Raw genomic sequence first — 20,229 nt, 5'->3', positions numbered from 1 at the left:
TCCCAGGCTTCCCTGAGCTAGTGGGACACACAAGAGGTCACCCTGATCTTGCTCCTGACTCCAGACAGATTGACCCTTCTGTTAGCCCACAGACATCAAACAAGGTCTCATCTCCCCTCATATTTTCCAAAGAATACGATGTTCTTCCATCCCATACCAGTACCGCCTTTGCCATAGTTGGTAAGTCCTTTCTGTATCTAACCTCGAGCAAACCCTACTGCTGTAACCTGCTCTCATTTTCTCTCATCTTGGTCTAGGTAGGAATAGACAGAGCTCTTTTCAGACCTCAGGAGGCTGATGCGTTTCTTCCTGGCTTTCTACGAAGAAGGTATGGCCTGAATAACCCCCAGTGCTGTCCTCCTTGGGCTCTGGGCTCCACCATCTTATAATACCCTCCCTGTACCCTGTGTGTGTACAAGTGAGCTTGCCCACATTCCCTGCCGAGCACTTGTTCCCTCATGTGAGCCCTTCTTGGGCCATAGCATCATCAGGAGGTAAAAAGTGCAACTCCACAAGTACGTAGAGCCTCTTAAGCACAGGCACACAGCCCTGTCCCCATTCCCCCAGAAATGCTCTTCAGGAGAGGGTGCAGCCGCCTGCCTCTAGCCCTAGAAATCTATTCACCAACCAACTTTGTCCACTCCAGCAACCCTTTCCCCCACCCTTCTGGCCTCCCCAGCCCTTCAATTCTGGACGCAGGGTGCAGGGGTAGATAGGTCTGGAGACAGCCTGGCGGCCCCTCCACTCCCTCTCAGACTTTGGATCCCGGGGGATCCTCCAGTGACCTCATTGTCCTGGTACCCAACCTTCCCCCCACTCCCTACCTAGCCTCTAGAAGCTGGGAAGGGGACAGGAAATGCACAAGTAATTATAGCCTGAGAGAGAAGCAGGGAGGGAGGGTTCCAGCCCACTGGCTCCATGCAGTAGCTACTGCCAGTGACCCGGAGAGGCAGAGTGGGAGGGGCAGGGGCAGCTAAGCCCAGAAGGGATCAGCTCCCCTGGTCCCTCCAGAGCCCCATCTTGAGCAGGACCCAAGCCCAAGAGGCACCTTATCAGGGAGACCCAGGCAGGGAGGGGCTGGCAGAGGAGCTGGGAACTGACACCTGGATTCTTCTCTCAACCCCAATGACTGGGCAGACCCCCTTCATCTTGAGGGCCTCAGTTTTCTCAACTCAGCCTCAAGTTTTGTTAAGTACAAATGGTGGTTAGGCAGGGTAGGTCTTGGAAACACTATGGGGCAGTTCTACTCTGTCCTATAGGGTCGCTATGAGTCGGAATCGACTCAACGGCACTGGGTTTGGTTTTTGGTTTAGGCAGGGTAGGAGGAAGGATGGAGAAGGTGATGGTCACTCAACTCAAAGGGACTCGTTGACAAGAGAAACGCTCTCCCAAGTTTGTCACCACTCCTACTTTCCCGCCATCCCTTTACCCAAGTACCCTCCTATCACCCTGCATCTCACCCCGACCTCCCTAGCCCCTACCCCCCATAGTGGGCACGCACAATAGACACAGCTGAATCTTAGGCGAGGTTACTCTACTAAGTCTGGGGGCTTAGGGAGAGCAGAAGCCTCATCCCAGCTTCTCTGCTGATTTGGACCCTACAGTAACCGTCCTGCCCTGCCCCCAACCCTACCATTCTCTCCCACCTTGCCTCTCTTTCTGTTCCCTACTCTTTCCTTCAGTCTTCCCACCCTAACTCCAGAGATTCTTCTCCCTGGCAAAGGGAGCCCTGGTCATCTCAGGTTCTCCAAACTTCTCTGGAATCCTTTCCTGAACCCCCAAAGCCTGAGATGTTAAGCAGTGTCCACAAGATCACATCACTCCAAGATCACAAAGCAGAATTTGCCAAGTTCAGTGGCTCACTAAAGGAGAATGTTGCCATGGTGACGTAGCAAGAACACTAATAAAGCTTACCTCACCCCCTACTTGACCTGGCCCCTCAACATTTCACTTGCCCCTCCCACTCCCACCTGGAAGGAACGCCAAAGCACCTAACTTGATGCCTGGTACACAGAAGTGATAGATAAATGGCAAATCCCTTTCCTTCTCTCCTACCCCCCATGCAGTAATAGAGGTACTTGGCACCCCCTCCCACACAAGACACACCATGCAGCCTGTGTGAGCCACCCACACACACCGCAGCCAACCTGCTCTACCCACTGTCCACCCCTCTAAGCCCCCAGAGAAGCCAAACCACCAGCAGCATGCCTGCATTCTCAAGCCAGGTGCCCTCTCATAGCAGGGCCCCAGAAGGCCATGGATACTTACCCAGCGCAGCCCCTGGATGCAGCTGGGACTCCGGTGTTCCAACAGCAGCTGGTAGGAGCAGCTTCTGGGCCGGTGCATCCGCCTCAGCACCATGTTGAGCAGCGTCCCCTCAGGCACCACGTCAGGGAGGCCCCCCGCAGGCGATGCTCCCAGAGCAGGGCTCGCCTCAACAGCCAGGCCCAAGTGCCAACGGCTCTCTCCTGGCCAGCCCACCTGTGACGCCAGAAGGAAAGCCTATAGCCATGGGGCAGGGGCTGGGGCAGTTGGGCCAGGACACAACTGCCCCAGGCCAAACCACTTCTTTTGAGTCCTCTGAGCTGGTCAGGCGGAGGTGGTGCAGCCCTGCCAGGAGTCAGGGGGAGGGACAGAAAGACCTCCGATGGGCTTGCCCGTCTGGTGCACTTAGGGGTCTCCAGCTGGCTCACCAGAGAAGAGCCGGCCCTTCTTCCCAGTCTTCACTGGAATTCTGCCCTTCCCCACTGCCCATGCGCCTGCAGGAAGCTCCACTATCTCCCAGTATGAGGCTACTGACTCACTGGATCCCCAAAAAAGCAACTTCGGCTCAAACCTTTCTTCTCCGCCCTCACCCCTGACCAATGCTCTCTCTCCCACCTAAACTCCCCACCGTGTCAGCTTCCTTTCCCGCCCTCAGCACCTCCTCGACCCTGACCCCACCTTACCCACCTTCATGTTCCTTCTCAAGCTCACACAGCCCTGCCGGCTCTAGCAAAAAGGTGGGGGACCTCCAGCGATCCCCTGTCAGCTCTTATTAATAGGGGGATCCTGGAGGAGCGCGGGCATTAAGTTCAGCGCACAGTGCACAGGAACAATTCCTAGCTGGGCGGACTGCCAGGGCAGCAAAACGCAGGACTGAGTGAGGAGATTCCTCATGGGTGGGGAGGGGGCTGGGAGTGACGGGGGGCTAGCCCCCCCAGCGATCAGCAGCCCCGAGCCTCCGCCTCCGTCCCAGACGAAAGAGCCAGCTGGCACCGGGAGCTCAAGCGAGGCTGTAGCTGGCACTGGGCCGGGCGGGAGCTGTCACACCCCCTGCGCCGCCCACCCCCTTCCCCTCCCGGGACTGGATGAGGGGGCGGGGAGGAGGCGCCCGGCTCACGGCAGGAGAGGGCGCAGGGGAAGAGGGTGGGCACGGGCAGAGGGTGGAGTCCAGACCCCGGGGCCCGAGGGGCGGGCACTAGCCGGAGCCGGGAGAGACCCCAGGGCGCAGGAGCAGCCCTGGGGTGTGGGCAGAGGCCCCAGCGACGCGGGACGTGGGGTCGAGACCATGAGTGTCCTCACTGGCCGCCACGTGGCCGGGAGGAGAAATGCAAACAAGGAAACCGGGGAAAGGGGGGAGGGGAGTGAGTCATTGGGGCCCCACCCGGGAGGGAAATCCGGGCTGGGGCCGCTTCCCGGCCGGGGGCGTCCTGCCTCCTGTTTCGGTTCAGGGTCTCGAACTTCTCCGGGAGGGAGGTGGGGACTGGGCGACTTTCCCGTGGGGAATCCCACTCCCGATCCTCCCACCGTGGAGCTCCCAGACACACAGCCTGATCCCCACACCCGGCGCGAGCGGGGAAACTGAGGCTGGAGAGGAAGGGCCTGCACCAGGGAGGGTGGGGGCCGAAGCTGTGGCCCTGGGAGGAGGCTGGAGTTGTGACTGGGCTTCGAGAAGAGAAGGAAGGACAGTTAGAGGATCATGTCCCCCAACCACGAGCTCCCTGGTGGCTGGGCGGGTTGAGACAGAGCCCTGGGATTCCAGTGTCCTAAGCAGGCTCTGTACAAAGGACCCTCACCTCCCTGGGCCTCACTTTCCACCACTGGGCAGGTGGCCCAGCGCAGCCCTGTTGGCTACACTTTTGCTCCCAAGCGGGCAGAGAGACAGTGGCCCTGTGTTGCCATTGCCGTGGCATCCTGTAATTGCTCAGGAGGATAATGCAGGTTTGGAAGAAGGTGCATGCCCCGACCTGGCTTTCTAGAACTCACTCCCTTTTTGCCCCTTCTTTTTTCCTTTCCCTTAGGCCCTTGAGCCTGCCAGAACTGGGAAGATACATTTCTAACAAGCCTGTCCCTCTGCTATTGGACACCTGGCCCCCATCCTCCACCGATGATTATTTTCCTGGACTGGGGAGAAGGATTTAATTGTGATTAAAATCCCAATTTTGACTTGTACAAAAACAGGACCTTATTAAAATGCAAGTTCTGCCACGACCACCCCAAATTCAGATTCAGGTGATTGGAATAAAGTGGAAAATCAGTTTTGGGGCAAACACCCCCCAGTCATTCCCTCTGTCCACACTTTGAGAACCACTGGTGGATTTTTAAATGGCCCCTCAGGGAAAGGGAGGAGCCTGAGAATGAGTCTAGCCCGGGGCCCAAACCTACCCTCCCAAGTTCTGAGAATTTGGAAGAAGGAAGAACGGCTGATGCTGATGGGAAAGGTTGACAAGCTGGGGGTCATGGAACACACGGGGAGGAAAGTTGAGGGGCAGTGGGGATTAAGCGGTGGAGGAATGTGTTGAAGTTGTGGGTTGCCGCGAGGCCAGTGACCTGACCTAGAAATTCTTCCAGGGGAGTTTTCAGAGACTGGCTATGGGGTCGAAAAGGGGTCCCCCATTTCCTATTCATTCTACCCTTACTTAGGGCAGGTGGAAAAGGATTCAAGGTGTGAATCAGGACATCTGCTTACCTGTAGACTTCTCAGGAGAGCCACAGTAGTTACCCATGTGCCAAGCACTCCTCCAAGTGCCGTACATGTATTAATCCCTACCAAGGGAAAAGAAGGCCTTCAATGAGCTGAATTGACACAGTGGCTGCATCAATGAGCTCAAACATACCAATGATTGTGAGGATGGTGCAGGCCCAGGCAGTATTTTGTTCTGTTGTACATAGGGTTGCTACAAGTCAAAACTGACGAAATGGCACCTAACAACAACAGTGGTGCAGGTAGGAGCCCTGGTGGTACAATGGTTAAGCGCTCAGCTCCTAACTGAAAGGTTGGCAGTTCAAACCCATTAGCTACTTGGCTGGAGAAGGACCTGGAGATATGCTCCTATAGCCTAGGAAACCCATGGGGACAGTTCTACTCTGTCATATAGGTCACTCTGAGTTGGCATAAACTTGACAGCATACAACAATGGAGTAGGTAGGGCAGTGGTGGTTCAATTGTAGAATTCCTGCCACCCATGCATGAGACTCAGGTTTGATCCCCAATTCCTGGCCGGTGTACCTCAAGCTCAAGCGCACCCTCTACCCTTCTGTCAGGGGAGGCTTGTATGTTGCTATGATGAAGAACAGGTCTTAGCTGAGCTTCCAGACTAAGCCAGATTAAGAAGAAAGGGGTCTGGTGATTTACTTCCAAAAAATCAGCCCTATGAAAAATCAAAACCCTATGGCTCATAACCCTATGGGGTTGCCAAGAATCAGGGCCAACTCAATGACAGCTAACAATAACAACATGGTGTAGGTACTATTGTCACCCCTACTTTACAGATGGGGAAACCAAAGAGCAGGGTATTAAGTGACTTACCAACCTCACAGAGCATAGTCAGTGGTAGAGCAGTGGAGCTGGGACTTGAACTCAGATTATCTCGCTCCTTTTAACCGCCAGGCAGTTACCTCTGAAAAAAAATTAGCCAGCAGAAACCTTACAAATAGCAGTGGAACATTGTCTGATATAGTGCCAGAAGATGAGCTCCTCAGGTTGGAAAGCACTCATAATATGACTGGGGAAGAGCTGCATCCTCAAAGCAGAGTTGACCTTAATGATGTCAAGGGAGTCAAGCTTTCAGAACCTTCATTTCCTGATGTGGCAGGACTCAAAATGAGAAGAAAAAGCTGCGAACATCAATTAATAATCACAGCATGGAATGTACTAAGTGTGAATCTAGGAAAATTGGAAATCATCAGAAATGAACTGGAATGCATAAAGATCAGTATCCTAGGCATTAGTGAGCTGAAATGGCTGATACTGGCCATTTTGAATAGGACAATCATATGGGCTACTATGTCAGGAATGACAACTTGAAGAGGAATGGCGTTGCATTCATCGTCAAAAAGAACATTTCAAGATCTATCCTAAAGTACAATGCTGTTAGTGATAGGATAATATCCATACGCTTGCAAGGAACACCAGTTAACGTGACTACAATTGAAATTTAAGTACCAACTACTAAGGCCAAAGATGAAGCAACTGAAGATTTTTACCAACTTTCGTAGTCTGAAACTGATCGAACATACAATCAGGATGCATTGATAATTATTGGTGATTAGAAAGAAACAAAGAAGGAGGATCAGTAGTTGGAAACTATGGCCTTTGTGATAGAAATGATGCCAAAGATTGCATGATAGAATTTTGCAAGACCAACATTGAAAATATCTTTTTTCAACAACACAAGTGGTGACTGTACATGTGGATCTCTCTGGATGTAATACACAGGAATCAAATTGACTATATCTGTGGAAAGAGACAATGGAAAGCTCAATATTATCAGTCAGAACAAGGCCAGGGCCAACTGCAGAACAGACCGTCATTTGCTCATATGCAAGTTCAAGCTGAAGCTGAAGAAAATTAGAACAAGTTCACAAGAGCCAAATTACAACCTCGAGTACATCTCACCTGAATTTAAAGATCTCCTCAAGTTTTTTTTTTTTTTCAAGAGTAGATTTGATGCATTGAACACTAATGACCAAAGACCAGATGAGTTATGGAATGACATCAAGGACATCATACGTGAAGAAAGCAAGAGGTTATTAAAAAAAAAAAAAAAAGGAAAGACCAAAATAGATGTCAGAAGAGATTCTGAAACTTGCTCTTGAATGTGAAGTAGCTAAAGCAAATGGAAAAAATGATGAAGTAAAAGAGCTGAGCAGAAGATTTCAAAGGACAACTCAAAAAGACAAAGTATTATAATGACATATGCATAGACCTGGAGTTAGAAAACCACAAGGGAAGAGCACACTTGGCATTTCTCAAGCTGAAAGAACTGAAGAAAAAATTCAAACCTCTAGTTACAATAGTGAAGGATTCTATGAGCAAAATACTAAACAATGCAGGAAGCATCAAAAGAAGATGGAAGGAATACACAGAGTCACTGTACCAAAATAATTGGTTGATGTCAACCATTTCAGGAGGTAGTATATGATCAAGAACCAATGGTACTTACTGAAGGAAGAGGTCCAAGCTGCACTGAAGACATTGGTGAAAAACAAGGCTCCTGGAATTGACGGAATACCAATAGGATGCAGCACTGGGAGTGCTCACTTGACTATGCCAAGAAACCTGGAAGACAACTTCTGGTCAACTGACTGGAAGAAATCTGTATTTATGCCTATTCCAAAGAAAAGTGATCCAAATGAATGAGGAAATTATCGAACAATATCATACTTTAGTAAAATTTTGCTGAAGATCATTCAAAAGCAGCTGCAGCAGTACATCACTGGGGAACTGCCAGAAATTCAAGTTGAATTCAGAAGAGGACATGGAAGGAGGGATATCATAGCTGATGTCAGGTAGATCCTGGCTGAAAGCAGAGAATACCAGAAAAATGCTTACCTGTGTTTTATTGACTGTGCACAGGCGTTCGACTGTATGTATCATAATCAATTATGGATAACATTGTGAAGAATGAGAGTTCCAGAGCACTTCATTGTGCTCATGAGGAACCTGTACATACATCAAGAGGCAGTCGTTTGAACAGAACAAGGGGATACCGCACGGTTTAAAGTCAGGAAAGGTGTCAGGGTTGTATCCTTTCACCATACTTATTCAATCTGTGTGCTGAGCAAATATTCAGAGAAGCTGGACCAAAAGAAAAAGATCACGGAATCAGGATTGGGGGAAGACTCATTAACAACCTATGTTATGCAGATTGCACAACCTTGCTTGTTGAAAGTGAAGAGGACTTGAAGCTCTTACTAACGAAGATCAGAGACTATATCCTTAAGTAAGGATTACACCTCGACATAAAGAAAACAAAAATCCTCGCAGCTAGACCAATAAGCAACATCGTGATAAACGGAGAAAAGATTGAAGTTGTCAAGGATTTCGTTTTACTTGAATCCACAATCAACGCCCAGGGAAGCAGTAGTCAAGAAATCAAAAGATGCATTGCGTTGGGCAAATCTGCTGCAAAAGACCTCTTTAACGTGTTGAAAAGCAAAGATCTCACTTCAAGGACTAAGGTGTGCCTGACCTAAGCCATGGTGTTTTCAGCCACCTCATATGCATGCAAAAGCTGGATAGAGAATAAGGAAGACTGAAGAAGAATTGATGCCTTTGAATTACGGCATTGGTGAAGAATGTTGAATATACCATGTACTGCTAAAATAACGAGCAGATCTGTCTTGGAAGAAGCACAGCCAGAATGCTCCTTAGAAGCAAGAATGGCAAGATTACTTTTCACCTGCTTTGGACAGGTTATCAGGAGGGATTAGTCCCTGGAGGAGGACATCATGCTTGATAAAGTAGAGGGTCAATGAAAAAGAGGAAGACTCTCAATGAGACAGATCGATGCAGTGCCTGCAACAATGGGCTCAAGCATAACAATGATAGTGAGGATGACACAGGACTGGGTAGTGTTTCGTCCTGTTGTGCGCAGGGTTGCTATGAGTCAGAACTGACTTGGCAGCACCTAACAACAACGTACTTCCTTGTATATCCATTATATCTATTCTTCTAATCTGCACTGCCTAAGAGAGGAAACTAAAGAAAGGCAACTGGGTGTATATGTATGTGTGCAGGGTGGGTATGTGCAAGAATCCAGAGAAAGTGATTCAAATTGGTAAAAATAATGTGTTCCAAACCCACTCTTCCCCATAGTGCTCCCCCTGAACACCACTCTTCCCTCACCTTTCTTTTTTCATGTCCTTTTCTCTTTCCCCCTCTCCTAGCAGCCTGAGAAGATGGGCTGGGGTGATTACCTGTTCTTGGGTAGCCAGGGAATCCCATAGGATTGGACCTTCCACTTGTCTAGTTTCTCTTGCTGGCAGGCAAGGCCACCAGTCTCCTCCCAAGGCAGATGATGGGGCAGATATTTTCCTCCTCAGGATTCCTAGGTTGGGACTGGCCAGTGGAATTACTACTCAGTAGATATTGGTGTGAAGCGGAGGCCTGGAGAGGGCAGGGGCCGGTGAGTGTGTATGAGAAAAACATCCCAAGCCACGTGGTGAATTGTCTTGGGGACAGTCATGTCCTAGTGCAGCCTCCACCCTCCCCTGAATCTCATTAGATATTTGGCTGGTGTATTAGGAGTGATTGGCCTGGGTTTAGGAGTGATTAATAATAATAGTAATAATAGTTAACTTGGGCCAGGCTGTGTTGTTGATACTTTATATACATTAACTGATTTAACATCACAACCTTATGAGACAGGTATTATTTTTCAGAAAAGGAAGCTGAGACATGAAGAGGTTAAGCGACTTGCCCAAGATCCCTCAACTACAAGGTGGTAGAACAGTGAGTGATTTAATCTAAGCTGTTTGCTCTAGTCTGTGTGTTTTAGTACACTGAATCCTGCCTCTCAAATATACTAGTAGCTCCTACGAAGAGGGTAAAGCCCACATCTGGAGTCATTTCTCCCACTACTGGGAGCTCAGGCCTCGAGGGCAGGGAGAGAGCAGGCAGATGATGGAAGCTGAACAGCAGAGCCCCCTACACACAGTCTACCCATTCAGTGAGCTCTTTGTCGGGGTGTTCCCCTCACACAGGGGACAAAGGGGGCTGCAGAGGCGCTCATGGAACGCTCAGAGAGAGTGGAATGGGTGAGGAGGGCCTCTTGGAGCCTGGCTTTGACTCCTGGCTATATTTCTCCCACTCCATCCTCTTTTCTGAGTTCTATACATGTTAAGAAGCCCTGGTAACGTAGTGGTTAAGAGCTTGGCTGTTAACCAAAAGATCGGCAGCTCAAATCCACCAGCTGCTCCTTGGAAACCCTATGGGTCAGTTCTACGCTGTCCTATAAGGTTGCTATGAGTCAACTCAATGGTAACGGGTTTTTTTTTTTTTTTTATGGGTTGTACTTGTTAAAGGCACTTATGGTTCAGTGATAGAATTCTCACCTTCCATGCAGGAGACCTGGGTTCGATTCCCAGCCAGTGCCCCTCATGTGCAGCCACCACCTGTCTGTCAGTGGAAGCTTCTATGTTGCTATGATGCTGAGCAGGTTTCAGTGGAGCTTCCAGATTAAAGTGGACTAGGAAAAAAGGCCTGGCGATCTACTTCCGAAAATCAGCCAGTTAAAACTCTATGGATCACGAGGGTTTAATCTACAACTGATCATGGGTATGGCATAGGACCGGGCAGCATTTTGTTCCATCATGCATGGGGTTGCCATGAGTTGGGGCTGACTTCATGGCACCTAACACCAACAATTGCTGAGCCACAGTTTCCTGAACCTCCATAGATGCGTCATACTCAATATGTCGAAAACTTTCTTCCTACTCCAGCTACATGGACTACCAGAAAAATGAACAAGTCTTTCTTGGAAGAAATACAGCCAGAATGCTCCTTAGAAGTGAGGATGGCTAGACTTCGTCTCATATAATTTGGACATGTTATCAGGAGGGAACAGTCCCTAGAGAAGAACATCTGCTTGGTAAAGTAGAGGGTCAGCGAAAGAGAGGAAGACCTTCAATGAAATGAATTGGCACAGTGGCTGCAGCAATGAAACACCGGGTAGTGTTTCCTTCTGATGTACATAGGGTCATTATGAAATGGAATGGACTCTCCAGCACCTAACAACAGCAACAACTCCAGCCTGCTTCTCCACCTGCCTTACCTCTCTCAGCTCGCTGCTCCCAGACACCTGCCACTGCCTTGGCTCCTCCTCCCACATCCAATCAGGCACCAAGTCGGGTTGATTTGATCCATGAGGTATCTCTTGTATCCATCCGTTATTCCCCATCCCCACTGCAACTGCTCCAGCCCATTGATGGTCTCTTCCAGCACTTACTATGTGCAGGGTACTGTGCTTGTCACTTTATAGACATCATCTGTTAATCCTCACATTTGCAATTCCTGTTTGCCAGTGAGGAAACCGAGGCACAGAGAGGTTAAGTAACCTGCCCAAGGTCATACAGCTAGTAAGAGGTAGAGCCAGAATCCAGCCATCTGACTCCAGAGCCCACACTATTAACCACTATTTTGTACTGCCTCCCTCAGCACTACTCTCAGCCTTTCCTCCCTCGGTTCTATCTATGCAATGCCAAAAGAATCTTTATTTCATTCAACAATGTTTATTGTAGGTACCAGGAACGCTGGTATAAACTTGTCTTAGTAATCTAAGGCTGCTATAACAGAAATATCATAAATGGGTGGCTTTAACAAACAGAAATTTATTTTCTCACAGTTTGGGAGAGTAGAAGTCCGAATTCAGGGTGCAGCTCTAGAGAAAGGCTTTCTCTGTCTGTTTTCTCTGGGGGAAGGCCCTTGTCTCTTTTAGCTTCTGCTCCTGGGCAGTTTTCATGTGGCTTGGCATGTCTCTTCCCCCATCTCACTTGTTTGTTTAATCTCTTTTATATCTCAAACGATTGACTCAGGACAGGCCCTACACTAATCCTGTCTCATTAACATAACAAAAAAAAAGACAATCCTAAATGAGATTATAACCACAGGCATAGAGGTCAGGTTTTACAACACATATTTTGGGGGACATGATTCAATCTACAACAAAACTGAAGATCAAAAACTGAGCAGATACTGTCGCAAAGCTAAGGACCACATTGCTGAATGCAGTTATCTTTTTATCTCCCTAATTTTTTTAACACACTAATCTGATAGGGTTTCCCTACCCAGCACAGTCTCTTGGGTGCTTAATGATTATGGGTGGAAATGAAATGAGCGGAAACTGGGAAATCAGCTGTCCTTGCTGTGAGTGAGCCTATACTCAGGGTGGGATAGAAGGATGCTGGTTTTCCAGTTCATTTATAGGACACTTCATTCCATCTCCTTGCTGTCATTTGAGATTGGTTGGTGGGATGAAGAGTGGGAGATTGGGGGAAATTTCAACCGCCAGGCTTCTAGTGGGACCGCAGAAAAAAGCCAGTTTGGAGGCCAACTCTAAAATGAAGCAGTAGGGGATATGTCTTAGTTACCTAGTGCTGCTATAACAGAAATGCCACAAATGGGTGGCTTTAACAAACAGAAATTTATTTTCTCACAGTTTAGAAGGCTAGAAGTCCGAATTGAGAGTGTGGCTCTAAGGAAAAGCTTTCTCTCTCTGTTGGCTCTGGGGAAAAGCCTTTGTTTCTTTGAGCTTCTGCTCCTGGGTGATCTTCATGTGGCTTAGCATCTCTCTTCCTCCATCTCTGCTTCTCTCACTGGATTGTTTTATCTCTTTCATAGCTTAGAAGAGATTGACTTAAGACACACCCTACAGTATCCTAGTGTCATTAACATAACAAAGAAAGCCCATTCCCAAGTGGGATCCTAACTACAGATATAAGGGTTAGGATTTAAAACACATTCTTTGGGGGACACAATTCAATCCATAACAGGATATAAAGGCTGTGCCTGCTGCCAGCCCTCTGCCAGCATCCCTGCAACTCTAACTTGGCCATTGTTGGCCATGGTTGATCAACTATTGGGAGAAATTAAAAGGAGAACCCAGGTATCCTCATCTGGTTTCTGTCTCCTGGTTCTGTATGGTTTAGGGTTCTCTGACTTCTGGCCAGGGTCCTTTTCCCAAGTGTGGTTCCAGTTCAGTTCTCCCATCTCCTCCCCTACTCATTCCTGAGGCGGGGGGCAGATGCAGGGAGCTAGAACACTGATGGGCACTGAGCCAGATACTCCTAGGACTAGCAGGTCACAGCCAGTCACCCATGAGCTGCTTACAACAGTGGTGGAGTGGGGAGGCAGAGGAGAGGTGGGCTCCTGCCTTCTCTAGGTGGGGGCAGTGGGACAGCCAGGGTGGTGGGAGAGCAGTGGGACAGCCAGGGTGGCGGGAGAGGTTCATGAGAGTTGGAGAGGATTGGCTGGGGACCAGCAGGGAGCTCGCTGAGGCAAGACCAGAGACCCTGAACTTTCCTGGAGACATTCTTCTGGCTGGTGCTCAAGCTACCCATGTGTGACAGGGACAAGGAAACAATTACTATGGTGCTGATGGTGGTGGCCACAGGGTGAGGGGAGGCCAGGAGAGCAGGAGAGAAGACAGGGCAGGTTTGGAGCTGTGCTAAAGGGAGGGAAGAGGCCTGCCAACCAGGCAAATTTGGCATTATACGAAGGTTCATCAATTAGTAGCTGCTTTCTCTTCCCTAGCTTCTGCTTCCTGAGGTGTATATGTGTGAGTGTGTTCTAAATACCCAGAGCCATTGCATCTGATGTTGAGTGTGCATTCTAGCTGTGGCCATGCTTCCTCAGGCTCAGAGCATCTCCTCTTTTCCCCTCACTCCTGTACCTCTGGACTTGCAATCTGTACTTGCCTTCACCCTGACCTACACTCCTCCCCAGGCTCTCCCTGGGGCTGACCACCCACACTACCTCTTCCCCACTCTCCTCTTTCTGACATTCTCAGCCTTCCCTAAACCCATGTCTTAAGCACTACCATCTTCCCTCCCATCCAGGCCCAAGGCCTCTTTTGAGGTCTCAAACTCTGTCCCCACTTGGCACTCTGGTCTCAGAGACTTGGCAGGGGCACGGCAGGAGCCGGAGGGACAGGTCTGAGTAGGGCCCTGGCACTTGTTCAGTGAGCTGCCCAGTTCTGTCTCACAGGCCTGGTCACTCAGGTTGGACCCAGAGAACTGGCTGATGAGGGGCAAGGGCATAGGTAATCAGACAAGCAGGCCTGGGAGAGTGGCCCCTTTCCAGAACCAGAGCATACCCCAACCCTGCCTCCCAACCCCACTCAGGAAGTGCTGAGGCCAGAGAGGAAGTCAAACAGTCCAAGGACTTCCTGGCCCAGACTCACTGCCCATTTCCTCCCTCCAGAGAGGATGTAGTAAAAGACCAGGGAGGCTGCAAAGCTGGGGATCCAGAGAGGGAAAAGAGAAAGAGAGGGAAGTCTGAAATTCAGACAGAGACACACAGGCAGTTTCCTCCCCTCGTATCATTCTTTGCCTCCAGACAGAGAGGCAGCCACCAGCTGCTCAGACTTCCCCACCCAGGGCCTGCAGGAAATACTTCCTGCTCTTCAGCCTTGGCCCCCTGCTTGAGGTGCCTTACTTCCAGAAGAAATAGAGTGCCATCGGGTCAGAGTTCACCAACTAAACACACTGCAGCTGCTGTCATAGAGCGCCACCTAGTACTTCCCTTCTTGTTCCCTAAAGGCCTTGAAAACCAAAAAACCAAACCAGTTGCAATCTAGTCGATTCCAACTCATGGCATGGCGGTGACCTTTCAAAACAGGTCGCCAGGCCTTTCTTTTGAGGAGCCTCTGGGTGGGTTTGAACTACTAACCTTTCACTTAGGAGCTGAGCACTTAACTGTACCACCCAGAGACCTCGAAGGCCTTGAGGTAACCTGAATCCTGATTTAATCTTCCCTGACTGCTTCACTTCTCCCCAGGCCCCAGGCTCCTCAGGGCCTTAGCTGAGGGTGCCCGCTGGAGCCTTGGGGCTGGACAGGAGCCAGACATCGTGGCAACTTCTCACCTGATGCCATCCCCTAACCTGTCGTTCTCCCCACACAGGGCTCAGCTATGTGTGGGTTCCCCCTGCAGGGCCTCTTATCCCTGATACAAACATGGAGCTCACCACGACTGAAATTAAATAATTACATGACTATCTAGTGGGTCGCTGCCCCAGGAGAATGTACGGTCCGAGAGGGCAGGAACTGCCTACGCGTGCTTTGCAGCCAGGCCTTGTACATCGAAGCACTCAGGAGAGATTTCTTGAACTACATAGGTAATTTTTTTTTTTTTTTTTTTTTGCCACAGGTCCTTCTTGCCTCCCTCACAGCTCCCCCAGATCTGTCTTTCCACCTAGTTCCTGACCAATCTGCTTTCCCAACACTGCTCCTGTTCATCACTAGTCCCCCTCCTTCCTCCTCCAGGAAGTACCATCAAATGGGGCCACTCAAACCTCTCCAGAGTGCTATCCTTGGGTCCATGCTTTGCACTAAGCACAGGGGATAGCCTTATTTCTAGTCCCTTTACACCACCAAGTAGCTTTGCAGCTGTACTAGAGTGGGATCCACATGTATTGATTAAGCCCCCCTGATGACTTTCTCAAGAACCCTGGTGGTGAAGTGGTTCAGTACTCAGCTGCTAACCAAAAGGTTGGAGGTTCGAGCCCACCAGCCGCTCCATGGGAGAAAGATGTGGTAATCTGCTTCCATAACTATTTGCTATCTTGGAAACCCTATAAGGCAGTTCTACTCTGTCCTATGGGGTCGCTATGAGTCAAAATTGACTCAACCGCAATGGGCTTGGTTTTGGAATGGTGACCTTCTCAGCAGATGCCTCATTCAAAAAAATCCAACCCCCACATTCAAATCAAAAGGACAAATATTTATTAATCCAGGTGAGAGCTTTGTCCTTTGGATAGAGTTAATGCCCTCCTGTCCTGACCCTAAGGCTTATTCTTTCACTTTCCACAGGATCAGAATCTGGCTTTCTCCATCCTCTTAATAGCTTTCAACGATCCACCCAAGCGAGTCAGCCCCATTTGCCCTCAGGCTCAAGACCATATTGAGGGTTAACTGTAGTCTCTCTCTCTCCTTCCCCAACCAACAATGGCCTCTGAGTGAAAGCAAAAGAGAGCCAGAATAGATACCTGTGGTTGGCGGTTCAGGTCAGGAGATGGAGGTAGCTGGAGAACACCAGGAGAGGTATGCAGTCCTGGGCCCAGGCTCCTGCCTGCTGCTCTCACTGCAGCTGCGGCCAAGGCAGTACCTCGCTGTCAACACCTCTGGCCCTGCTTCTGATGCTCAGTTAGCTCTTCAGCTCAAAGACTGTTGCTTCCGCTCAGCATCTTCTCACTCTGCATCCTGCCCACTGCATGGACCTCAAGGCTGTCAGTGGGCAGGCAGAGGAAGTGGGGTCTCGGTGAGAAGCCAGACTCTGAGCGCATTCACTCTAGGCCTAAGAAGTGAAGAGGTGCTGTCACAGCCCTGGGAACAGCACCCCTGGATCAGAGCCTTCAACTCTAGATTCTTTCCTACAGCCTGGGAAGCTGAGATGCTTGTGATGGGGCCAGCTCCTCCCTCAGTAAGCCACCTGCCTTTCTCTCTAGAACAGTCTTTTCTGTTCTGTGGTCTATAAACCTGACCTTAGGAGGAAGATGAAGTTACAGGGGTGGGGGTGGGGAGGGGGGGATAAGAGGAATCCACATCTGTGCCAGTCATAGCCTGGGCCCGCCATAACAAGGCTCCTCAGCCTTGGACTCCACAAGCATTGGTGGTGGGTGAGGGGATCACCTAAGGTCTAGGGAAGAATCTTGCGGAACTCACCACCCACATTCAAAGGAGATTTTAGCCCAAGTGCAAAGCTGGGGCTCAAAGTGCAAGGTTGGGGAAGGCTGCCCCCTAGAGCCAGGAACAAATAATTCGTTATGGACAGCCAGCCATTCTTTATTTAGATATTGCACAAATATTTATTGAGTTCCTGCATTAAAACCCAAAAACCAAACCCATTGCTATTGAGTTGATTTCGACTCATAGTGACCCTTTAGGACAGAGTAGAACTGCCCCATAGTGTTCCCAAGGAGTAGCTGGTGGATTCGAACTGCCATCCTTTTGGTTAGCAGCCTGAGCTCTTAACCACTGCTCCATACTACACACCAGGCATTATGCTTGTTGTTGTTGTTAGATGCTGTTGAGTCGGTTCCGACTCATAGCAACCCTATGTACAACAGAACGAAACTACCCTGTCCTGTGCCATCCTCAGAATTTTTGTTATGCTTGAGGCCATTGTTGCAGCCACTGTGTCAATCTGTCTTGTTGAGGGTCTTCCTGTTTTTCACTGACCCTCTACCAAGCATGAGGTCCTCCAGGAACTGATCTCTCCCAATAACATGTCCAAAATATGTGAGACGTAATCTCGCCATCTTTGCTTCTAAGGAGTATTTTGTCTGTATTTCTTCCAAGACAGATTTGTTGGTTCTTTTGGCAGTCTATGGTATATTCAACATTCTTTGCCAACACTGCAATTCAAAGGCGTCATTTCTTCTCTGGTCTTCCTTATTCATTATCAAGCTTCCGTATGCATATGAGGCAATTGAAAACACCATGGCTTGGGTCAGGCCTGCCTTAGTCCTTGAAGTGACATTTTTGCTTTTCAACAAAAAGCAAATTTGTCCAATGCAATGTGTTGTTTGATTTCTTGACTGCTGCTTCCATGGATGTTGATTATTGATCCAAGTAAAATGAAATCCTTGACAACTTCAGTCTTTTCTCCATTTATCATGATGTGGCTTCTTGGTCCAGTTGTGAGGATTTTCGTTTTCTTTGTGTTTGAAATGTAATCCATACTGAAGGCTGTAGTCTTTGATCTCCATCAGCAAGCTTTTCAAGTCCTCTTCACTTTCAGCAAGTAAGGTTTTGTCATCTACATAGCTCAGGTTGTTAACGAGTCTTCCTCCAATCCTGATGCCCCATTCTTCATATAGTCCAGCTTCTCAGATTATTTGCTCAGCATACAGATTGAATAGGTATGGTGAAAGGACACAACCCTAACACACACCTTTACTGACTTTAAACCACACAGTATCCCCTTGTTCTGTTCAAACGACTGCCTCTTAATGTATGTAAAGGTTCCTCATGTGCACAATTAGCTGTTCTGGAATTCCCATTCTTTGCAATGTTATCCCTAATTTGTTATGATCATGCCTTTGCATAGTCCATAAAACACAGGTAAACATCTTTCTGTTATTCTCTGCTTTCAGCAGGGAGCCATCTAACATTAGCAACGGTATCCCTGGTTCCACATTCTCTTCTGAATCCAACTTGTATTTCTGGCAGTTCCCCGTTGAAATACTGCTGCAGCTGCTTTTGCATGATCTTCAGCAAAATTTTGCTTGTGTGTGATATTAATGATGGTGTTCAATAATATTCACACTTGGTTGGATCATCTTTCTTCAGAATGGGCATAAATATGGATCTCTTCCAGTCGGTTGGCCAGGTAGCTGTCTTCCAAATTTCTTGGCATAGATGAGTGAGCACTTCCAACACTATACCCATTTGCTGAAACATCTCAATTGGTATTTCGTCAGTTCCTGGAGACTTATTTTTCACCAATGCCTTCGGTACAGTTTGAATCTCTTCCCTCAGTACCATCGGTTCCTGATCATATGCTACCTCCTGAAATGGCTGAACATCGACCAATTCTTTTCGATATTGTGACTGTGTGTATTCTTTCCATCTTCTTTTAATGCTTCCTGCATTGTTTAATATTTTCCCCTAAAATCCTTCAGTATTACAACTCAAGCCTTGAATTTTTCTTCAGTTCTTTCAGCTTGAGAAATGCCAAACGTGTTCTTCCCCATTGGTTTTATATCTCCAGGTCTTTGCATGTGTCATTATAATACTTTACTTTGTCTTCTTGAGCTGCTCTTTGAAATCTTCTGTTCAGCTCTTTTACTTCATCATTTCTTCCTTTCGTTCTAGTTACTCGACATTCAACAGCAAGTTTCAGAGTCTCTTATGACATCTATTTTGGTATTTTCTTTCTTTCCTTTTTTTTTAAATAACCTCTTGCTTTCTTCACGTATGATGTCCTTGATGTCATTCCACAACTCATCTGCTCTTTGGTCATTAATGTTCAATGTGTCACACCTATTCTTGAAATGGTCTCTAAATTCAGGTGGGATATACTAAAGGTCGTATTTTGGCTCTCATAGACTTGTTGTGATTTTCTTCAGCTTCAACTTGAACATGCACATGAGCGATTGATGGTTTGTTCCACAGTTGGCCCTGGCCTTTTTCTGACTGATGATATTGAGCTTTCCACAGATATAGTCAGTTTTATTCCTGTGTATTCCATCTGGCAAGGTCCATGGGTATAGTCACCGTTTACGTTGGTGAAAAAAGGTATTTGCAATGAAGAAGTCGTTGGTCTTGTGAAATTCCTTCATGAAATCTCCGGCATCATTTCTCTCACCAAGGCCATGTTTCACAACTACCAATCCTTCTTCTTTGTTTCCAACTTTTGCATTCCAATCACCAGTAATTATCAGTGCATCCTGATGGCATGTTTGATAAATTTCAAACTACAAAAATTGGTAAGAATCTTCAATTTCTTCATCTTTGGCCTTAGTGGTTGGTGCACAAATTTGAATAATAGTCATATTAACTAGTCTTCCTTATAGGTGTATAGATAATATCCTATCACTGACAGCATTGTACTTCAGGATAGATCATGAGGTGTCCTTTTTGACGATGAGTGCAACGCCATTCCTCTTCAAGTTGTCATTCCCAGCATAGTAGACTGTATGAATGTCCAATTCAAAATGACCAATACCAGTCCATTTCAGCTCACTAATGCCTAGGATATCGATCTTTATGTGTTCCATTTCATTTTTGACAATTTCCAATTTTCCTAGATTCATACATTATACATTCCATGTTCTGATTATTTAATGAATGTTTGCAGCTGTTTCTTCTCATTTTAAGTCTTGCCACATCAGCAAATGAAGGTCCCAAAAGCTTGACTCCATCCATATCATTAAGTTCGACTCTACTTTGAGGCGGCAACTCTTCCCCAGTGTCTTCTGAGTGCCTTCCAAGCTGAGGGGCTCATCTTCTGGCACTGTATCAGGTAGTGTTCCACTGCTATTCATAAGGTTTTCCCTGGCTGATTCTTTTCAAATTAGACCACTAGGTCTTTCTTCCTAATCTGTCTTAGTCTGGAAGCTTGGCTGAAGCCTGTCTGCCATGGCATAGCTTCCAGCATCACAGCAATATGCAAGTCCTTGCAGTACGACAAACTGATGGACACTTGGGGGGCATTTTGCTAGGTACTAGGAATACAGGCAAGATCAAGACAGACAATAGAGTGAATAGCCATCATGGTTTGCCGGAGACTGAGGGATTTCCTG

The 20,229-nt window shown here is 48.0% G+C and overlaps 1 protein-coding gene across 8 annotated transcripts in view; it reads right to left on the bottom strand.

Moving 5' to 3' along the window:
- Nucleotides 1-16,136, bottom strand: part of RAPGEF3 (Rap guanine nucleotide exchange factor 3) — a 40,130-nt gene extending 23,994 nt beyond the window's left edge. For 2 of the 8 annotated variants that reach the window (XM_064284334.1, XM_064284337.1), the window contains exons 1-4: nt 15,970-16,136; nt 5,792-5,882; nt 4,952-5,028; nt 2,269-2,481 (exon numbers count right to left, since the gene is read on the bottom strand). In XM_064284334.1, coding sequence (XP_064140404.1) covers nt 2,269-2,481; nt 4,952-5,028; nt 5,792-5,807 — 306 coding nt within the window. In that variant the 5' untranslated portion in view covers nt 5,808-5,882; nt 15,970-16,136. Of the gene's footprint in view, nt 1-2,268; nt 2,482-2,693; nt 2,904-2,952; nt 3,461-4,951; nt 5,029-5,791; nt 5,883-9,183; nt 9,347-15,969 lie in introns of those variants that run through there. The other 6 variants (XM_064284331.1, XM_064284335.1, XM_064284333.1 and 3 more) reach the window with 6 other exon arrangements.
- Nucleotides 16,137-20,229: the final 4,093 nt, after the last annotated feature.

This window comes from Loxodonta africana, chromosome 4 (genome assembly GCF_030014295.1).
Source record: "Loxodonta africana isolate mLoxAfr1 chromosome 4, mLoxAfr1.hap2, whole genome shotgun sequence".
Taxonomy (NCBI): Eukaryota; Metazoa; Chordata; class Mammalia; order Proboscidea; family Elephantidae; genus Loxodonta; species Loxodonta africana.
Note: the sequence above shows the minus strand (reverse complement) of the source record. Positions and strands in the feature narration are given on the sequence as shown.